Source organism: Trichechus manatus, unplaced genomic scaffold (genome assembly GCF_000243295.1).
Source record: "Trichechus manatus latirostris isolate Lorelei unplaced genomic scaffold, TriManLat1.0 scaffold00054, whole genome shotgun sequence".
Classification (NCBI taxonomy): domain Eukaryota; kingdom Metazoa; phylum Chordata; class Mammalia; order Sirenia; family Trichechidae; genus Trichechus; species Trichechus manatus.
In genome coordinates this window covers 8262007-8277874 of record NW_004443990.1, presented here as the reverse complement: position 1 = coordinate 8277874, position 15868 = coordinate 8262007, and the positions used below count along the sequence as shown (strand labels likewise).

The 15868-nt window shown below is 37.3% G+C and overlaps 2 protein-coding genes and 1 pseudogene across 3 annotated transcripts in view; 1 reads left to right on the top strand and 2 right to left on the bottom strand.

The window, feature by feature from the left end:
* TOM1L1 (target of myb1 like 1 membrane trafficking protein) overlaps positions 1 to 12559 on the top strand; it is a 58734-nt gene extending 46175 nt beyond the window's left edge. The window contains exons 12-16 of the mRNA XM_004378106.2: positions 4067 to 4118; positions 6597 to 6702; positions 7104 to 7185; positions 10534 to 10598; positions 11378 to 12559. Coding sequence (XP_004378163.1) covers positions 4067 to 4118; positions 6597 to 6702; positions 7104 to 7185; positions 10534 to 10597 — 304 coding nt within the window. The 3' untranslated portion in view covers position 10598; positions 11378 to 12559. The remainder of the gene's footprint in view (positions 1 to 4066; positions 4119 to 6596; positions 6703 to 7103; positions 7186 to 10533; positions 10599 to 11377) is intronic.
* On the bottom strand, positions 5331 to 5388 carry LOC111820884 (uncharacterized; annotated as a pseudogene).
* Positions 12534 to 15868, bottom strand: part of LOC101346394 (cytochrome c oxidase assembly protein COX11, mitochondrial) — a 7904-nt gene continuing 4569 nt past the window's right edge. The window contains exons 2-5 of one of the 2 annotated variants that reach the window (XM_023732739.1): positions 15153 to 15308; positions 13496 to 13621; positions 13305 to 13350; positions 13067 to 13101 (exon numbers count right to left, since the gene is read on the bottom strand). In XM_023732739.1, coding sequence (XP_023588507.1) covers positions 13336 to 13350; positions 13496 to 13621; positions 15153 to 15308 — 297 coding nt within the window. In that variant the 3' untranslated portion in view covers positions 13067 to 13101; positions 13305 to 13335. Of the gene's footprint in view, positions 13102 to 13304; positions 13351 to 13495; positions 13622 to 15152; positions 15309 to 15868 lie in introns of both variants that reach the window. The other variant, XM_012556014.2, reaches the window with a different exon arrangement.

Genomic DNA, 15868 nt, shown 5'->3' with positions numbered 1-15868 from the left:
AATTTTTTCCCCAGTCTGTAGGTTGTCTTTTTACTCTTTTGGTGAAGTCTTTTGATGAGCATAAATATTTAATTTTTAGAAGATCCCAGTTATCTAGTTTATCTTCTGGAGTTTGTGTATTGTTTTTTATGGTTTGTATCCTGTTAATGCCTTGTATTAGGGCCTCTAGCGTTGATCCTATTTTTTCTTCTATGATCTTTATAGTCTTGGGTTTTATATTTAGGTCTTTGATCTATTTTGAGTTAGTTTTTGTGTATGGTGTGAAGTATGGGTCCTGTTTCATTTTTTTGTAGATGGACATCCAGTTTTGCCAGCACCATTTGTTAAAAAGACTGTCTTTTCCCCATTTGATGGGCTTTGGGCCCTTCCCACCCCTTCTATTTCATCTTTCCTGCCTCCTTTTGAATTATTTGAATTTTTTTAGTATTCAACTTTATCTATTGTGATTTTGACTATATCTTTATAAAGTGTGTATGTATATATATATATACACACACACAGTATACATACACACACACACACACAAATATATATATATATATGGAGCCCTGGTGGCGCAGTGGTTAGGAGCTCAGCTGCTAACCAAAAGCTTGGCTGTTCGAATCCACAAGCCACTCCTTGGAAACCCTATTAGGTAGTTCTGCTCAGTCCTTCAGGGTTGCTATGAGTCGAAATCGACTCAACAGCAACGGGTTGGGGTTTTTTCGGTTTACACAGACACGTGTGTATATGTGTATGTGTGTGTGTGTGTATATATATATGTATATATATGTGTATATTTGTGTGTTTGTATAGTAGCTGCTCCGGGGGGTTGCAATATACATAATTTTTCAATCTACTTAGAATCAGTATTTTACCACTTGAAGTGGAATGTAGAAATCTTACCACTGTGTAAGTCCCTTTACCATTCCCCTTTTACATTATAGTTATTTTACATATTGTATCTGTATGCATTGGAAAAATCCACCAGACAATGTTATAATTTTTGCTTTCAACCCTCGAAAGGTGAATAGTCTTATTATATTTACCCAGATATTTACCATTTCTGTTGCTCTTCTTTTATTTTCTTATACTATAATTTCCCTTCTCTCTGAAGAATTTCCTTTAGCAATTCTTTTACAGTAGGTCTGTTGGCAGGAAGTCTCTTAGTTTTACTTCATTTGAAAATGTCTTTATTTCCTCTTTATTTGAAGGATGTTTTCACTGGATATAGAATTCTGAGTTGACAGTTCTTTTCTTTCAGCAATTTAAAAATGTTCTCATCTTTTCTGACCTAAATGGTTTCGATGAGAAATCTTCCCTCATTTGAATTGGTGTTCTCCTATCAGTAATAGATAGTTTTGTCTGGCTGCTTTCAAGAATTTTTTTTTCTCTGGTTTTGAACAGTTTGATTATGATGTGTCTGAGCATGAAATTCTTTTGGTTTATCTGCTTGAGTTTTGCTGAGAGCATTAGTTTTCTGTGGCTGCTGTAACAAATTACCACCAAGTGGATAGCTTAGAACAACCTAAATTTATTATCTCACAGTTCTGGAGACTAGAAGTCCAGAATTTAGCAGGGTCATTCTCTCTCTGGAGCCTGTAGGAGAATATCCATCCATTCTTCGCCTCGTCAAGGTTCCAGTGACTGACAGCATTCCTTGGCTTCCTTGGCTTATGGTCTCATCACTCCAGTTTCTGCCTTCGTCTTCACACCACCTTTTCCTCTACGTGTGTCCAATCTCCCTCTGCCTTTCTGTTATATTTGTCATTAGATTAAGGGCCCATCTGTACAATACAGAATAATCTCCTCATCTCAGGTCCTTAAATCAATTACAACTGCAAAGATCCTCTTTCCAAATACAGTAACATTCACAGGTTCCCAGAATAATGCTGTGCATATCTTTGGGGTGGGGGGCTGCTATTTAACCCACTACATTGAGCTTCTTGAATCTTTGGGTGTATGTCTTTCACCAAACTTGAGATGTTTTCAGCCTTTCTTTTTTAAAATATTTTTTCAGCGTTACATGCTGTGTGTTCTCCTTCTGGGACTCTGATGACACAAATATTAGACCTGCTACCATTGTCTCATAAGTCCCTGGGGTTCTGTTCACCTTTTATTTTTACTGTTTTTTTTTTTTGTCTTTGTCGTTCAGAGTGGATGATTTCTATTGATGATCTGTGTTTAAGTTCACTGACTTATTTCCCGTCATCTCCACTTTGCTATTAAGCTGATTCTATTTTTATTTCTGTTATTGCGTTTTTCAAAAATTTTTTAAAATTTCCATCTGACTCTTTATATTTTGTATTTCTTTGCTGAAACTGTTTTCCCATTTTTTTCAAGACTGATTGCTTGCTGGAGCATTTGTATAGTAGCTACTTTACGATCCCTGGCAGATAATTCCAACTTCTGTCTTCTTGGCATTGGTGTGTGTTGATTCTCTTTTCTCATGGAAGTTGAAGTTTTCCTGGTTCTTCATAAAATCCAAAAAACCAAACCCATTGCCGTCGAGTTGATTCCGACTCATAGTGACCCTACAGGACAAAGTAGAACTGCCCCATAGGATTTCCAAGGAGTGGTTGGTGGATTCAAACTGTCCTTTTGGTTAGCAGCCATAAGGTCACCATAGCTCTTAACCACTGTGCCACCAGGGCTCCTGGTTCTTCATATGCCTTGTAATTTTAGATTGTATCGTGGATATTTTGAATATATGTTATGAGGCTCTTGGCCTTATTTAAATCCTGTGGAGAATATTCATATTTTGCTTTTAGTAGGCAAACAGTCTGGTCAGGTTCACGCCCCAAGTTTCATCCTGCCTTCTCTGGGCTATTTCCAATGTTAGTTACTTTTTCAAAGCCTTTGCAGGGTTATTCAGATCTGTCTCACATGTGTGCCAGCCAGTGGTCAGTCTGAGGTATGGATGGTAGGCTGTGTGTTTAGTTCTCAATGTCTTTGGTATTCTGACTGGGATCAGATCCATGCATACACAGTGCAGGGAGTGAGCCCAGGAGGTCACAGACAATTTCATGAGGCTGCTTTCCTGAATTCCTCCTTCTTTGTGATTTCTCTGGTACTTTCTGGTTTCCTAGAGCTCCCCTTTTTCCTCCTACAGTCAGAAAACTGGACCTTTAGTTACCCACTCTGCTACTCATTTCCTTAACTATGCTTGTGACTGGGACCAAATGGCAGGACAGAGGAGAAAACAAACAACAGGGGTTTGCCCCATATTCTTGAGTTCATAGTTCTACGTAGTGAAGAGAAAGATTCTCCTCCCTCACTGTTTAAGCCCCTAAAAGTCCCTGTTGCCTCCGCTGTCACTGCTTGCACCTTGGAATTGCCTGGGAGTTGGGGTGTGAAAGAACAAAGAGAAGAAAAAAAGGGGAAGAGGGATTTCTACACTCTCTCTGAGCATCAGGAGTTTCCTGCTCCTTGAGTGAAAACTAGGGGGCTTCTCCTGGAGTTCTGTCTGTCTTCACTGATGCCTGCTTTTGGATTTCAGGCTGCATTACATTCAGGCTAGAGAAATCAGAGGGGGACAAATGATAAATTCACCAACAGTTCTGTGGTGCTTTGAATACTGGTCCTTCCCAATCTGCCTGCTACTGTTTACCTTTCAGAGTCCTCAAATAGTTGCTCTGTGCATTCTGTCCAGGATTTTAGATTTGTGTTCAGTGGGAGAGACAGGGTGGAATGTGTTCCCTCCATCTTACCGATAACCAGAATCCTCCCCACTCTCTTCCTAACTTTTACTCTGTATTGCCTGTCATCCTTCAGGAAATGATGAGGTGGTAGCTGCTCTGATGGAAAAACTGAAAGTTCTGTTCTTATCTGTGTCTCGTGCACACTCCAGGGGCTCAGGGTTACCACTGCCAAGGCACAGTACTGTATGTCTTTGATCTCTTTGATGTTTGGGCATCCTGCCCTGGTGGACACTGAGACCACGTGGCAATTGTTATGTGAAAGTACCACTTTTGTGCAGTCAGAAAGTACGTTTTAGATGTTGTTTTTAGATCAGGAAAATTGTCTTACTTTTTGCATTTGTGTTCTCACTGTAGGGTAACCATGCTGTGTTATCACACTATCCTAGGTTTCCCCAAAGGACCAGCCAAAACCTCGCCTCAAGTCACATATATGACAATGTAAGTAATGAAGCCTTTCTCTGGCAGTGCACCTAGTCAGCAGATGATCCTGGCCAAAAAAACAAGGATTTCTGGTTGTTAAGTTTCATGTTCTGCTCCGTGTTTCTTTATATTTATAATGAGTTGATCCAGCCCTTGATAGGACTTTTCCTTGGTTCCTTTTTAATCTGAGTCTCACTTCTGTTAAGAAGATGGTTAAGGATCAAAATTCCTTTATAGTTGTTTGCATTTGCTGTTTCCACTTTGCTTCCTCCCATCCTCTTTGGCAGATTTCAAACAAGCTTTCATCCATACCACCCTGCTGACAGCTCTTGTCAAGGTCACCAGTGACTTCCATAGTACCAAAGTACTACTGTAATTCTTGGTCCTCATCTTACTAGATATTTCAGTAGCATGTGACAAAGTTAATCACTTCCTCCTCTTTGTACGTGTGCTTTCAGAGACCTCACTCACTTTTGGTTATTCTCTCACCTCACCTCCACTCCATCTCATCTCCAACTCCTCTGCTGGCTTCTCCTCCTCTACAGACCTTTCAGTGTTGGAGACCCCAGGGCTCAGGCTTCAGACCTCTCTTCTCTGTGTGCATTCATTCCTCAGTGGTCTTTTGGTACCGTATCTTGAAAAACCATTCACATTCTGATAACTTACAAATTTGAATCTCCAGCCCAGTCCCCTCCCCTGACCCCTGGACTCATATATTCACATTCCACTTAACATAGCCTCTTGATTTCTTCCCAGTCCCTGTTCCCAACCTGCTCTTCCTGCAGTCTTCCTCAGTAAGAAGGCCACTCCACTTTTTCAGTTGCTCAGGCCAGAAACCTTGGAAAATTGTGCTTGAACTGTGTCTTTTACTTTCAAAATATACCCACTATCCAGCCACTTCTCACCACCTCCACTTCAACATCCTAGCTCAAACCACCATCAGATGGATATTTCAGTGGCCTTCTAAGGGTCTTCTGCTTCTGCCTTTGCCTTTCCCGCTCTCCCCTGCTACCCACTGCCCTCACAATTTATTCTCAAAACAGAAACCAGAGCAATGTTTTTAAAAAATAAAGTCATACTATATCACTTATCTGTTCAAAACCACCTGTGACTTTCTTTGACTTTATTTTACTCAGTGAAAGTCTGAACTGCTGATCTGATCTCCCATTACCTCTCCTACCCCACCTATTGCCCCCTTCTCTATGCTCACTCTGCTGCAACCACACTGGATTCCTCTCCATGAAAATCTTTAGTAAAAGGCAGAAGATTTGTACGATATGAAGAAAAACAAGAGTATTCACGTTGGCTTTTTCCGCTTCAGAGCCTGTGAACTTGCTGTTCCCTCAGATCATCACAGGGCCCACTTCACTTGGGTTTCTGCTCAAATTTTCCCATTGGCCATGCATCCCTGACCACAGTATATCAGAGCAGTGCTCCTCTCCCCCAACCCCATCCACTCCAGCTTCTCTTATCCCCTTTACCCTGCATTTAAAGATTAAGTCCTATAAGCACTTCTATCTAATATCTGCTTGTTTGTTGATGGTCTGTTCCATGAGGGCAGGGACTTGGCCTGTTTTATCTATTACTCTATTATCAATGCCTGGCATCTAGTATGTGCCCAGTACTTATTTTTGAAATTAATAGGGGAAACTAGGACAAGAAAGAAGTATTTCTAATTTAGAATTTAATCTTTATCTTTTCAGACTCCAATTTAATAGGGTCACCCTGTGCTTCTCTGTAGAGTTAAGATTGTTTTGTTTTTTTTTTTGTTTTTCCTGTTTGAGGCTGAGATATTTTGTATTTAGTAGCTGGAAACAATTGAGAATATGGAATCCCATCCCACTTCTTTTTTAAAAGCAATGTTTTTATTTTTTATTTTAAATTTTATATGAAAAACTGGGATGCACTGGTTGTAAAACCAGAGGGAAGAGCAGTAATTTTTGTAAGTGGTTATTGCCTAGAAAACTGAATAGTGTAAATTACTAATTCGTATCTAGTTGAGAATACACCCTCTACTCACTTATGGACATGGTTAGGTTCCAAAGACCAGGTCGTTATGTGAAATTGGTTTTGTGCAAAAATGGAGGATGACCACATCAGCTCACAAAATGGAAGATGACGGCATCATTACATAACTGCTAGATTACATCATTTCATAACTGCCAAATTACATCATTTCATAACTGCCAAATCACTGAGAATCATGGCCCAGCCAACTTGACACATAACCTTAACCATGAAAACCAGCATTAGTTTCACCTCGTACCTCAGCATTTGTTACTGCCAGACATACATTGTTAATGCGCAAGATAGTCGGATAGTAGATCTTTGTACTATTGTCGTAAATGCAAAATGTCAGATAACAAGATAGTCCATCAGTGAGAAAGTGTGTATGGTTCTTGGAACAGTGTCACTTGGAAGCCTAGGAATCTAAATAATAAAAGAGAAAAGCTTAATATAGAATGTTGATTTGAACACATGCTATGCTTTCTTCAGTTTCCAGAAGATTCACATTCAGTGTTACTACAGCCGGTTAATCTACAGAGCATCCCAGCAACATCGTCAAACCAGAGGCTGCCATCCTTGCCCAGCGGTCATCCAGGTACCTGAGACCTTATTATTTGCATCAAATAAGGAAACCTGTGAGAATGTATGAGTCTTCCCTACATTTATTGGTAATTAAAACTAGATACAGAGAGGGGAGAAATTAGAGGACCTTATTTACATTTTAAGCTTCATGAAATAAATTTAGGGTAGATACATTATGACTGACATTAAGAGGTTGTAAAAATGTGTGTTGAACTGCATTTCATCTTTTGAACATTAAAGTAAATAGATCTTTAGTGGAGGTTTGGAAATATTTTACATGTAGTTTTGTTTGATTGTCAGTCTCTTGTTGGATCTTATATTTGAAGTTTTTAAATTATAAAGAGAATATTAATTGCACGTATCTCTTGGAAAAGCACAACACGTGTTTACAGGTTCTTTTTTTACCCCCTAAAGCGATGATAAAGAATGATCTTCAGCAACCCAGTTACTATGAGATAATGGAGTTTGATCCCTTAGCTCCTGCTGTCACTGCAGAGTAAGTCATTACAAAATGATTAATATATTTTTTGTCTGGGTTCCTTTTGGTAGCAGAGCTAACAGGGCTTGGTTATACATATAACTTTGCTTAGGAGTTGGCAGAAGTTGATGGCCTTATTAAAAATGACTTAAAAGGCTTCATGGAGGCTGTTGCTCTCAATGGTCTTATTGTTCTTGGCCTTGTGACTAAAAAATAAAAGTGCTGAAGTTGCAGATTAAGAAATAACCAGAACCAACATGGACATTAACAGATTCCTCATAGATGCCTTGGTAAAAAGTCAGGTTCTTTCTGGCTTGGGAAGGGCACTATTTGCTGACTGGTGACATAAGTAATACCACATTGATGGGATATTTTACCTGTTCTCTGACTACTGAACCCCAAAGAACATATAAAATAACTTGTTTTTAGTCTTCACTACCTGTGACAAACCAAATCAAACCAAACCCATTGCCGTCAACTTGATTCAGACTCATGGTGACCCTATAGGACAGAGTAGAACTGCCCCATAGGGTTTCTAAGGAGCAGCTAGTGGATTCGAACTGCCAACCTTTTGGTTAGCAGCTGAGCTCTTAACCACTGTGCTATCAAGGCTCCTACCTATGACAAAATGTAGTTAAAATGGATTAATAAAGTGTTCAGTCTAAAAAAAGTTCTTCTTAACTTGAAATACTTAAAGCACCATTATTTTATTTCATATTGGTCAAAAGTACATAAATATTTATGGGATAGAGGAGTGGTAGACTTATTAGAGTTTTCATATACTGTGATTGATTGAAGGTTACCCCTAAAATTCTTACAAATGATTAAGACAAGTTTATGGAGATCATTCTTCAGAAACTGTATCTTGCCAGTAATTGTGTTTTGTTTGATCTATACAAAATTTAAAATGTGCATTTTTTAAATTAATTTCCAATAGCAAAAAACTGGGGTATTTCCAAAAAATCTGAATCATTTGGAAGCCCTGGCAGAGCCAAGCCTGCATTTTTATATGCTAACAATAGGCTGGAGCTGAGTGGTAGCTGCCTCTTTTAGACAAGGCATACTCTGCAGTCCACTGGGCGCCACTTGACCCGCTGCGTCCATTCATTTGATCTGCCTGGCATGGGTAGGCATTTTGAGTTTTTGACCCCCAGTTTAAATGCTCAATTTAGTGGTACAATTTGGAATAATGTATGAATACATCTTCTAGACTTAGTTCACTAAATAGTTTTTCCTCGTTCAAGATTGTCAAATTGCCCTACATCATTATTCTGCTTAATAATGTATCACTGAATAATATTAGTGATTTATAGGATTAGAAATAATTGGTATTAAACTAGGTATGCTCTCTGGAAACTGAATGTTTTTATCAGTTTCTGCCTCCAAAGGGGAAGCGGAGAAGCTTTTTTTAAAAATTATATCCCAGTTAATTAGATTAAGTAGATATGGCCGTGCAACAGATATCAAAGATGAGAGAGAAGGAAAGCTCCAGAGATGAAGTTTTAGAATTTTCTACCATTATGGTTCTTAATTTCTGGGTGGTAGGGTGTCTCAGTTCCTTTGAAAATCTCATGAAATCCAGGGAACTTCTCTGCACAGAAAAGCACAGAATTCTGCAGAAAAGTTCTGGGATTTTCCTATCACTGGTTATTTATGAAGCCCTGGTTAAGAATTTCTACTCTAGCAGGACAAAGTAAAATATTTATGGAGATACACACACACACACAATTCATTCATTTAATGAATTTATTGAACATTTATTATGTGCCAGGGACTGTGATTGGTGCCTAATTTATAATATTGAACACGAGACACGCTCCCTGTCCTTATGGAGATAAAGTGTGTAGATGGAAATTAAATCAGTAGGCAAACATATATTTACAATTGGTCTTAATGGTGTGAAAGAATATAGTGACTTGATAATATTAACAGGGAGAACTAATTGGAGGTTAGAGAAAGTTTGAGGAAGTGACATTAAAGCTGAGACCTGCAATTGTTAGTCATGGGACAAGTTTGGGAATGTTACAGGCCCAGAGAACAACTTGTACAAAGACCCTAAGGAAAGAAAGAAACTTGGTGTACTCAAGGAAATGGAAAAGTCAGAGCTGAGAGTTAAGGGAGCAATGGGGAGCCTGTTAACAGATGTGGAAACTGTAATTTGGAAGCAAAGAGAAGGGTGTATACAGCTCTAATGAACATTGCTGAGAGGTCAAGTAAGACAGAGGACTGAAAACTAGACATCAGAATAGACATAGAAATCATTGGTGGTTTTAGTAAGTCATTTTGGTAGATTGATGGGTATGGAAGCCAAATTTCAGTGTATTAAAAAGTAAGTAAGAGATAATATGTAGATAACTTACTAGAAGCTTACATGTGAAAGAATGATGGAAAGTGTCTGGCAGCTAGAGAAAGATTAATGAGGTAATCAAATATACATGAGTTTAAGTAATGTGTTTTATAAAATGGTAGATGCTAGAGCATCTTTGAATGCTGAAGTGTAGGATCTAGTAGAGAGGGTGAGGTTGAAGATTCAGGAATGGGGGATGACTGAATGAGTAAAGTGTTTGAGAAGGCAGAGGTCGATAGAATCACAACAGTAGAAGATAGGTGCAGATGAAAATAGATGAAGATTTAGTGATGGAAGATGAGCAAGTTTCGGTATCATGACATTTAATCTCATTAAGTGAGATCTGGCTGAGAGTGAAAAATGGGGATCACAGGCTAAAGAAGGTTGAAATCTGTGGAAAATGAGAGATGAAGCTTATTAGAGAAACATAGTAAGATTGCGGGGCCATGCTGGGAGGCCTAATGAAGTTAGGGATCATGGCTTTATAGTGCTGATTTTTATATCTGAATGTCATATTTATGGGTATAGATATCATTTTCTACCTATGGATATATGTAAGGTATTGAATGAAAGATGTCAGAGTTATAAGATTGCTTAGGAGCCTGGACTATAATCACATAGGTTAAATAAACTGGAGCAGAACTTTTTTTTTTTTGAAAACAGGAAAAGCTGAACAGGTTTTTTTTTTTTGTTTTTTTTTTTTAGCAGAAAGGAAACTTTTTTCAAATTTGAGCCATTTTTTATTTAAATTACAAAACTGAATTGGTTATGTGCTATGGATATTTGTAAGATGCATAAGGATTTCAACATTAGAATTTAAGAAAGCGTGAATGTAAGCTTCAGGGCAGAGTTCTGTTTTTCTTCACTGATGTGGCCTGAATACTCAAAGTAGCACCAAATTTTTAGTTAAGGTGCTAGCAGTTAAAAACCAAAATAGTACTCTGAAATTAATTGACATTTATTATCAATGCATTAATTGATAAATAACCCTTTTGCCATGATGGCTGTTTTTGTTTCAGAGCTGTTTATGAAGAAATTGATGATCATCAGCTCAGAAGAGCTCAAAGTCATATTGACTGTTGAGGTAAAAACTTTAACTTACAAAACTTACATATCACATTCTACTTAATTTCAGTGCAGTTATCATTTTCTATATTTAATATTTACATTAGGGCCATCTGAGAGTGATGCTTTGGTGACTGAAATATCATTACAAAAGTTCTTCTTGATTACTCAAATAGTAATGAACTATTGTTCACTAATGAAATGCATTCTTTGTAGCCTTTTCAACTAACAATAATGAGGCTTGGGAATGCAAAGGTTGGTTTACAGTATTAAAAAATAGCAAACCAAACCCGTAGCCATAGAGTGGATTCCGACTCATAGTGACCCTATAGGACACAGCAGAACTGCCCCACAGAGTTTCCAAAGAGCACCTGGTGAATTCAAACTGCCAACCTTTTGGTTAGCATCCGCAGCACTTAACCACTGCGTCACCAGGGTTAGCAATGAAATCATGCACTTGTCCTGAATGTGCGGTCAATTCCTGTTAATTGGTCCTGGTAGAACCCACTCATTGCTAAGTCTTCCGCATATGTCTGGATTCCTCCTATTTACTGTCTAATGCTCCAGCTACAGTAATCCCATTTAATTACTAATGAATGCCTAGCCACCAGTGATCTATTAGCCTTTTTTATTCTCCTCACGCCCTCCCCCACCAATGGAAGTAAATTCCCACTTCTCCTCTACTAGACTGTGGCTCTCCAGCCTCCCAGTAGAGAAAGATGCAGAAAAGTTATCAAAGAATGGGGAGAAATGAGAAAAGAATAGAGATGATTGGCTACCTTCTTCTCTCTGTTCTAGGTGAAACTGGACAACCAGCTCACAAGCTGCATCAGGAGTGGCACCTCTCTAAAGGGTAGACTCTGTCCAGCTTTGAAGCCGGAAGACACAACCTACCAACACATCAAAACCATGGTGGATACTGGAACATTTCTTCTCTGCAATAATGAAGTTTGAATAGAAGAGCAATAGTTCCAGGGTAGCATTTATGGTTCTGGACAACAGCTCAAGATTTATCTCAAAAGAAGTTGTTTGTAACAGATATTCATTTAAAACTTCAGCTGAAGAAAAATTTACTATACTTCAGCCACCAAGTTTAATTTCAGGGTCTTAGGTTTTACAGGCCTTCCTACATTTGGGAAAGAAATCATCACACAGTTGTGATAAGAACAGATGAAGATTACTTTATTACAAAATAATTCTGAATAGATGTTAAGCATCAAACGTGAGAAACTAAAGGTATTCTTCAGGAAGAATACTGAGTGCCTTCATTTAAAGTTGAATGTAAAAGTCAATTTGCACTTCTTTATAAATAATACTCGTTTAGAATGAGTTGTAAACGCCTTGATGATTGTAAACATCCCTGGACTCTGCATCGAGTTGCCTTTAAATTTGATTCTTTATAATACTAAATATTCTTTTTTTTTGGTCTTTTTACAGTAATTTAACATTTCTATTTAGAAGAAAGACTACTGGAAAACATTCAGAATAAACTGCATTAGTTTACATAAATTACAATGACAAATAAATTACTATTAAAATGATTTAATGTATCTTTTTTACAGTTTGTTCACAGAAGAACTTTTGATGTCAGTACACGTACACAACCCCACACTTAAACATTTTAATATTCGGGGACTTGAAAAACTATCACAGTAAATCCTAGAAGCCTAATAGATGGATTTAGGCATTTTATTTCAGTTTCATGGTACTACAATTTCAAAGTAATTATTCAGTACTATGAATATAAAGTAGCCCTAGATCTTAAAGGAAAAATAAAGTAGAATTTGAAATAAGAATGTAATCTGTGGGCAAGTTACTTAGTGACTTCTCTTCCATGTTGAGCTTTTAAAATAATGACTGTTCACATTGAAGGCAAGTAGCAACCAACTATTTTAAGGATAATAATAAACATGGTCAGAAGTTCTGGCCTACAGCGTAAAATAAATACCATTAGGTATAATTTTTTTTTTTTTTTTTTTTAAATTCTCAGGTTTGATGCTACAAGTATGAAAGGTCAATAATTTGGAAGCAATCTATTGAATTAAGCTGTACCATTAAATCCATGCCTGCAGTTTCTTTTAATACCACTGTCAAACTAAGTTTGGTAGTGAACAGTCATACATTCTAAACCAGCACAGTGGGTTCCTTATGGTAAAAGCTAAACCTGTTCTCTCAATTTTAAGTAGGTAAATTAGTTGGGGGAGGGGGGAAGTAGAATCATCAGTGCATAATAATTAAATATAAGACTATACATTATAGTAGAATTATTTCTTCTCTGAGAAGGCAGATACATGATTTTTCAAAAATCACATACTTGAAGTAAGATTTAGTTGCTGACTTCAATTATAGCCTGGAACTGGCAACTTGTGCCCTTCTTTAGCTTCAAAAAAAGTATAAGAAAGAGTGATGAGATCAACATTCACCATTCTTGGATCTTCAGCAAATTCAGGATCAATGTAGAAAAACACTGGCATATCTACTTCCTCTTGTGGATTAAGCCTTTGTTCTTCAAAACAGAAGCACTAGAAGTTATAGAAAGATGTAACTTAATAACATTTATATTGTATTACTGTAACAGAAACTAATGGTTCAATTATTGGCTTTCATAAGCATACTGTTAAATATAGCTGTATCCTTAAGATCTGTGATGGACTAATGGCATCTTTTCCATCTCAGACTGAGCTCTGCTTTAGGGATTGAGAATCACCAAATTATTTCTTCTAACCTTAAAAGCAGATACCCATTTGGTTTGGATCTCAATCTCCATGTAACTGGTGTAAACAATGGGAAAAAAAAAAAAAACAGATTGAAGTTTAGAAATTACAAGTACCTATACCAAAACAATGCAGCAAATTTAGTATTACAGAGTTTCATTGTCCCTTTATCATATTCTATAAAGTTTGCATTTTGTTGTACCTGTATTTTATTGAAATACTGTCCAGCTTCAAACGGTACAACATTGTATGTAGAAATTCCGATTACTGGTTTGTCAGTAGGATTCTTAGCCTTATAAAATGCCAGTGCAGTCTCTCCTGGTACTACCTGTTTTAAAGAAAATATACATTATCAATACTTTAAATCTTACACAGCTCTTTCTCTTCCCTACTAAATTACAGTCATAATATTTTTCTTATTGATCAGACAATACCTAATGTAAACTAATATAAGGGTCAGCAAAATAAATCACAAATATTACCATTAACATAACTGAGTTTCAAATTGTATTTGCATATATCAATGAAGAACCAATGCTCTATTATACATAATTAGTTATGGATTATCCTCTTGTGTATCTGCAGTCTTCAAGCAAATATCTGCATATTAAGTTATTTAAAATGTGTTTATGGGCAAGCCTAGCCTATCACAGCCCAAGCCTAAATTCTTGGTAACACCTACACTTGAATAACATTATATGATTGACTAAAAAAAAAATTTTAAAGGATACCACCATTAAGGAGCCCCAGTGGCGCAGTGGTTAAAAGCCTGGCTGCTAACCAAAAGGGTGGCAGTTCAAATCCACCAGCCGCTCCTTAGAAACCCTATGGGGCAGTTCTACTCTGTCCTATAGGGTCGTTACGAGTCGGAATCGAATCAGTGACAACTGGTTTGGTTTTTTGGTTTTCTACCAACGTTAAACTCAGCTTACTTACAACCAGAGTAAAAATCTGAATGAATAGAACCTTTATTTAACCCAATAGCTTTAAATCTTTGTTTTGAGAAAACGACAGATAAGAAAAACAGCAAGTTTAAAAAAAAAAAAATTTCCAAAGAATGTTTTGTCACTTGTACCAATTCAGCCATTAATACCTTGTACACTATCATGTAATTGGAACACATACGCAAAATAATGACTTACTGGAATGCTTAATCATTGAGGAGAATCAGTCACATTTACTAATCTAGGGAAGCACTAATAAGGGTTTTTCAATAAGGGTTGAAATTCTTTCTGGTTAATCCTCGGTTAATGACATAATTTCAATCAAATCTTCCTTAGATTCAAGTTAGTCAAGATCTTAGGAAAACGTTTTAGGTATACTCTTAATGGAATATAACATGACTATTATGACTACTTCAAAGGTCTTCAATTTTTTTCTTTTTTTTGAGGGACAAGGACACTTTTCATGTAAACCAGTAAACTACTTTTCATTGTAACCAATGGTTTTCAACATTTTTCCTTTCATTGTAACCAATGATTTTCAACATCCTCCACACCTAAGGAAAAATCAGCTATATGCCTGACAGCTGCAGCTACTCCCGAGATTAGTGACCAGAGGACTACTTAGTGAACGCCTAATGTGATTCTTATAAAAACAGATGACATCTTCCATTCTTTCAAACTGAGTTTCACTATAGTAATATATACCTTAAAAGTTAAAGTATATTCTGTTACATTAGGTTTACATCACTATCAAAAAGTAGTCTGTGGGAATAAAAATTCCAGTGATGAAGTCGTCAGGATTTTAAAATTAAGTTTACATGAGTGTTACCTAAACTATGAAACAGTTTCAGTGATGAAAGAAAAGAATTTTTACATTGAAAAGGTAATCTTTTATTAATTGCTTTAGTCACTTACATATACTTCAGTTTGCTGAGGTCTAAAGTTCCACTGGAGACTTGCATGCACATCTGCATTGAAGGTAACTTTAATGATGCGATCCTTAATGGGCACCATGCTTTCAATCTGGTCTGATGTATGGCCTGCCACTGCTGATCCTCCAAGCCCAGTAGTCTAGAAAAAGATATGAAAGTATATGTTAAACAATACCTTTAAGTGCTGATGATCTATTGGATAAAAATTAAATTTCAAAAAACAACTTTAATTGTTCAGTTAACTTTAATAATCCAGTTGGAGCCAGGTTTGTATACTATCACCGACCAATCCCTATGACTGTGTCAATGGGTATCATGGTTTGAATTATGTCCCCCAAAAAATGTGTGTATCAATTTGGCTAGGCCATGATTCCTGGTACTGTGTGATTTTCCTGTATGTTGTAAACCTGCCTCTATGATATTAATGAGGGAGGATGGGTCGCAGTTGTGGTAGTAAGGCAGGACCTGATCTACAAGACTGGATTGTGTCCTGAGGCAATCTCTCTAGACAGAAGTGAGCAGTGAGACAGGGGGACCTCATACCATCAAGAAAGCAGTGCCAGGAGCAGAGTGCGTCCTTTGGACTGGGGTCCCTGCACAGAGAAGCTCCTAGTCCGGGGGAACACTGATGAGAAGGCCAAGAGAGAAAGCCTTCCCCTGGAGCTGACACCCTGAATTTGGACTTTTAGCCTACTTTAC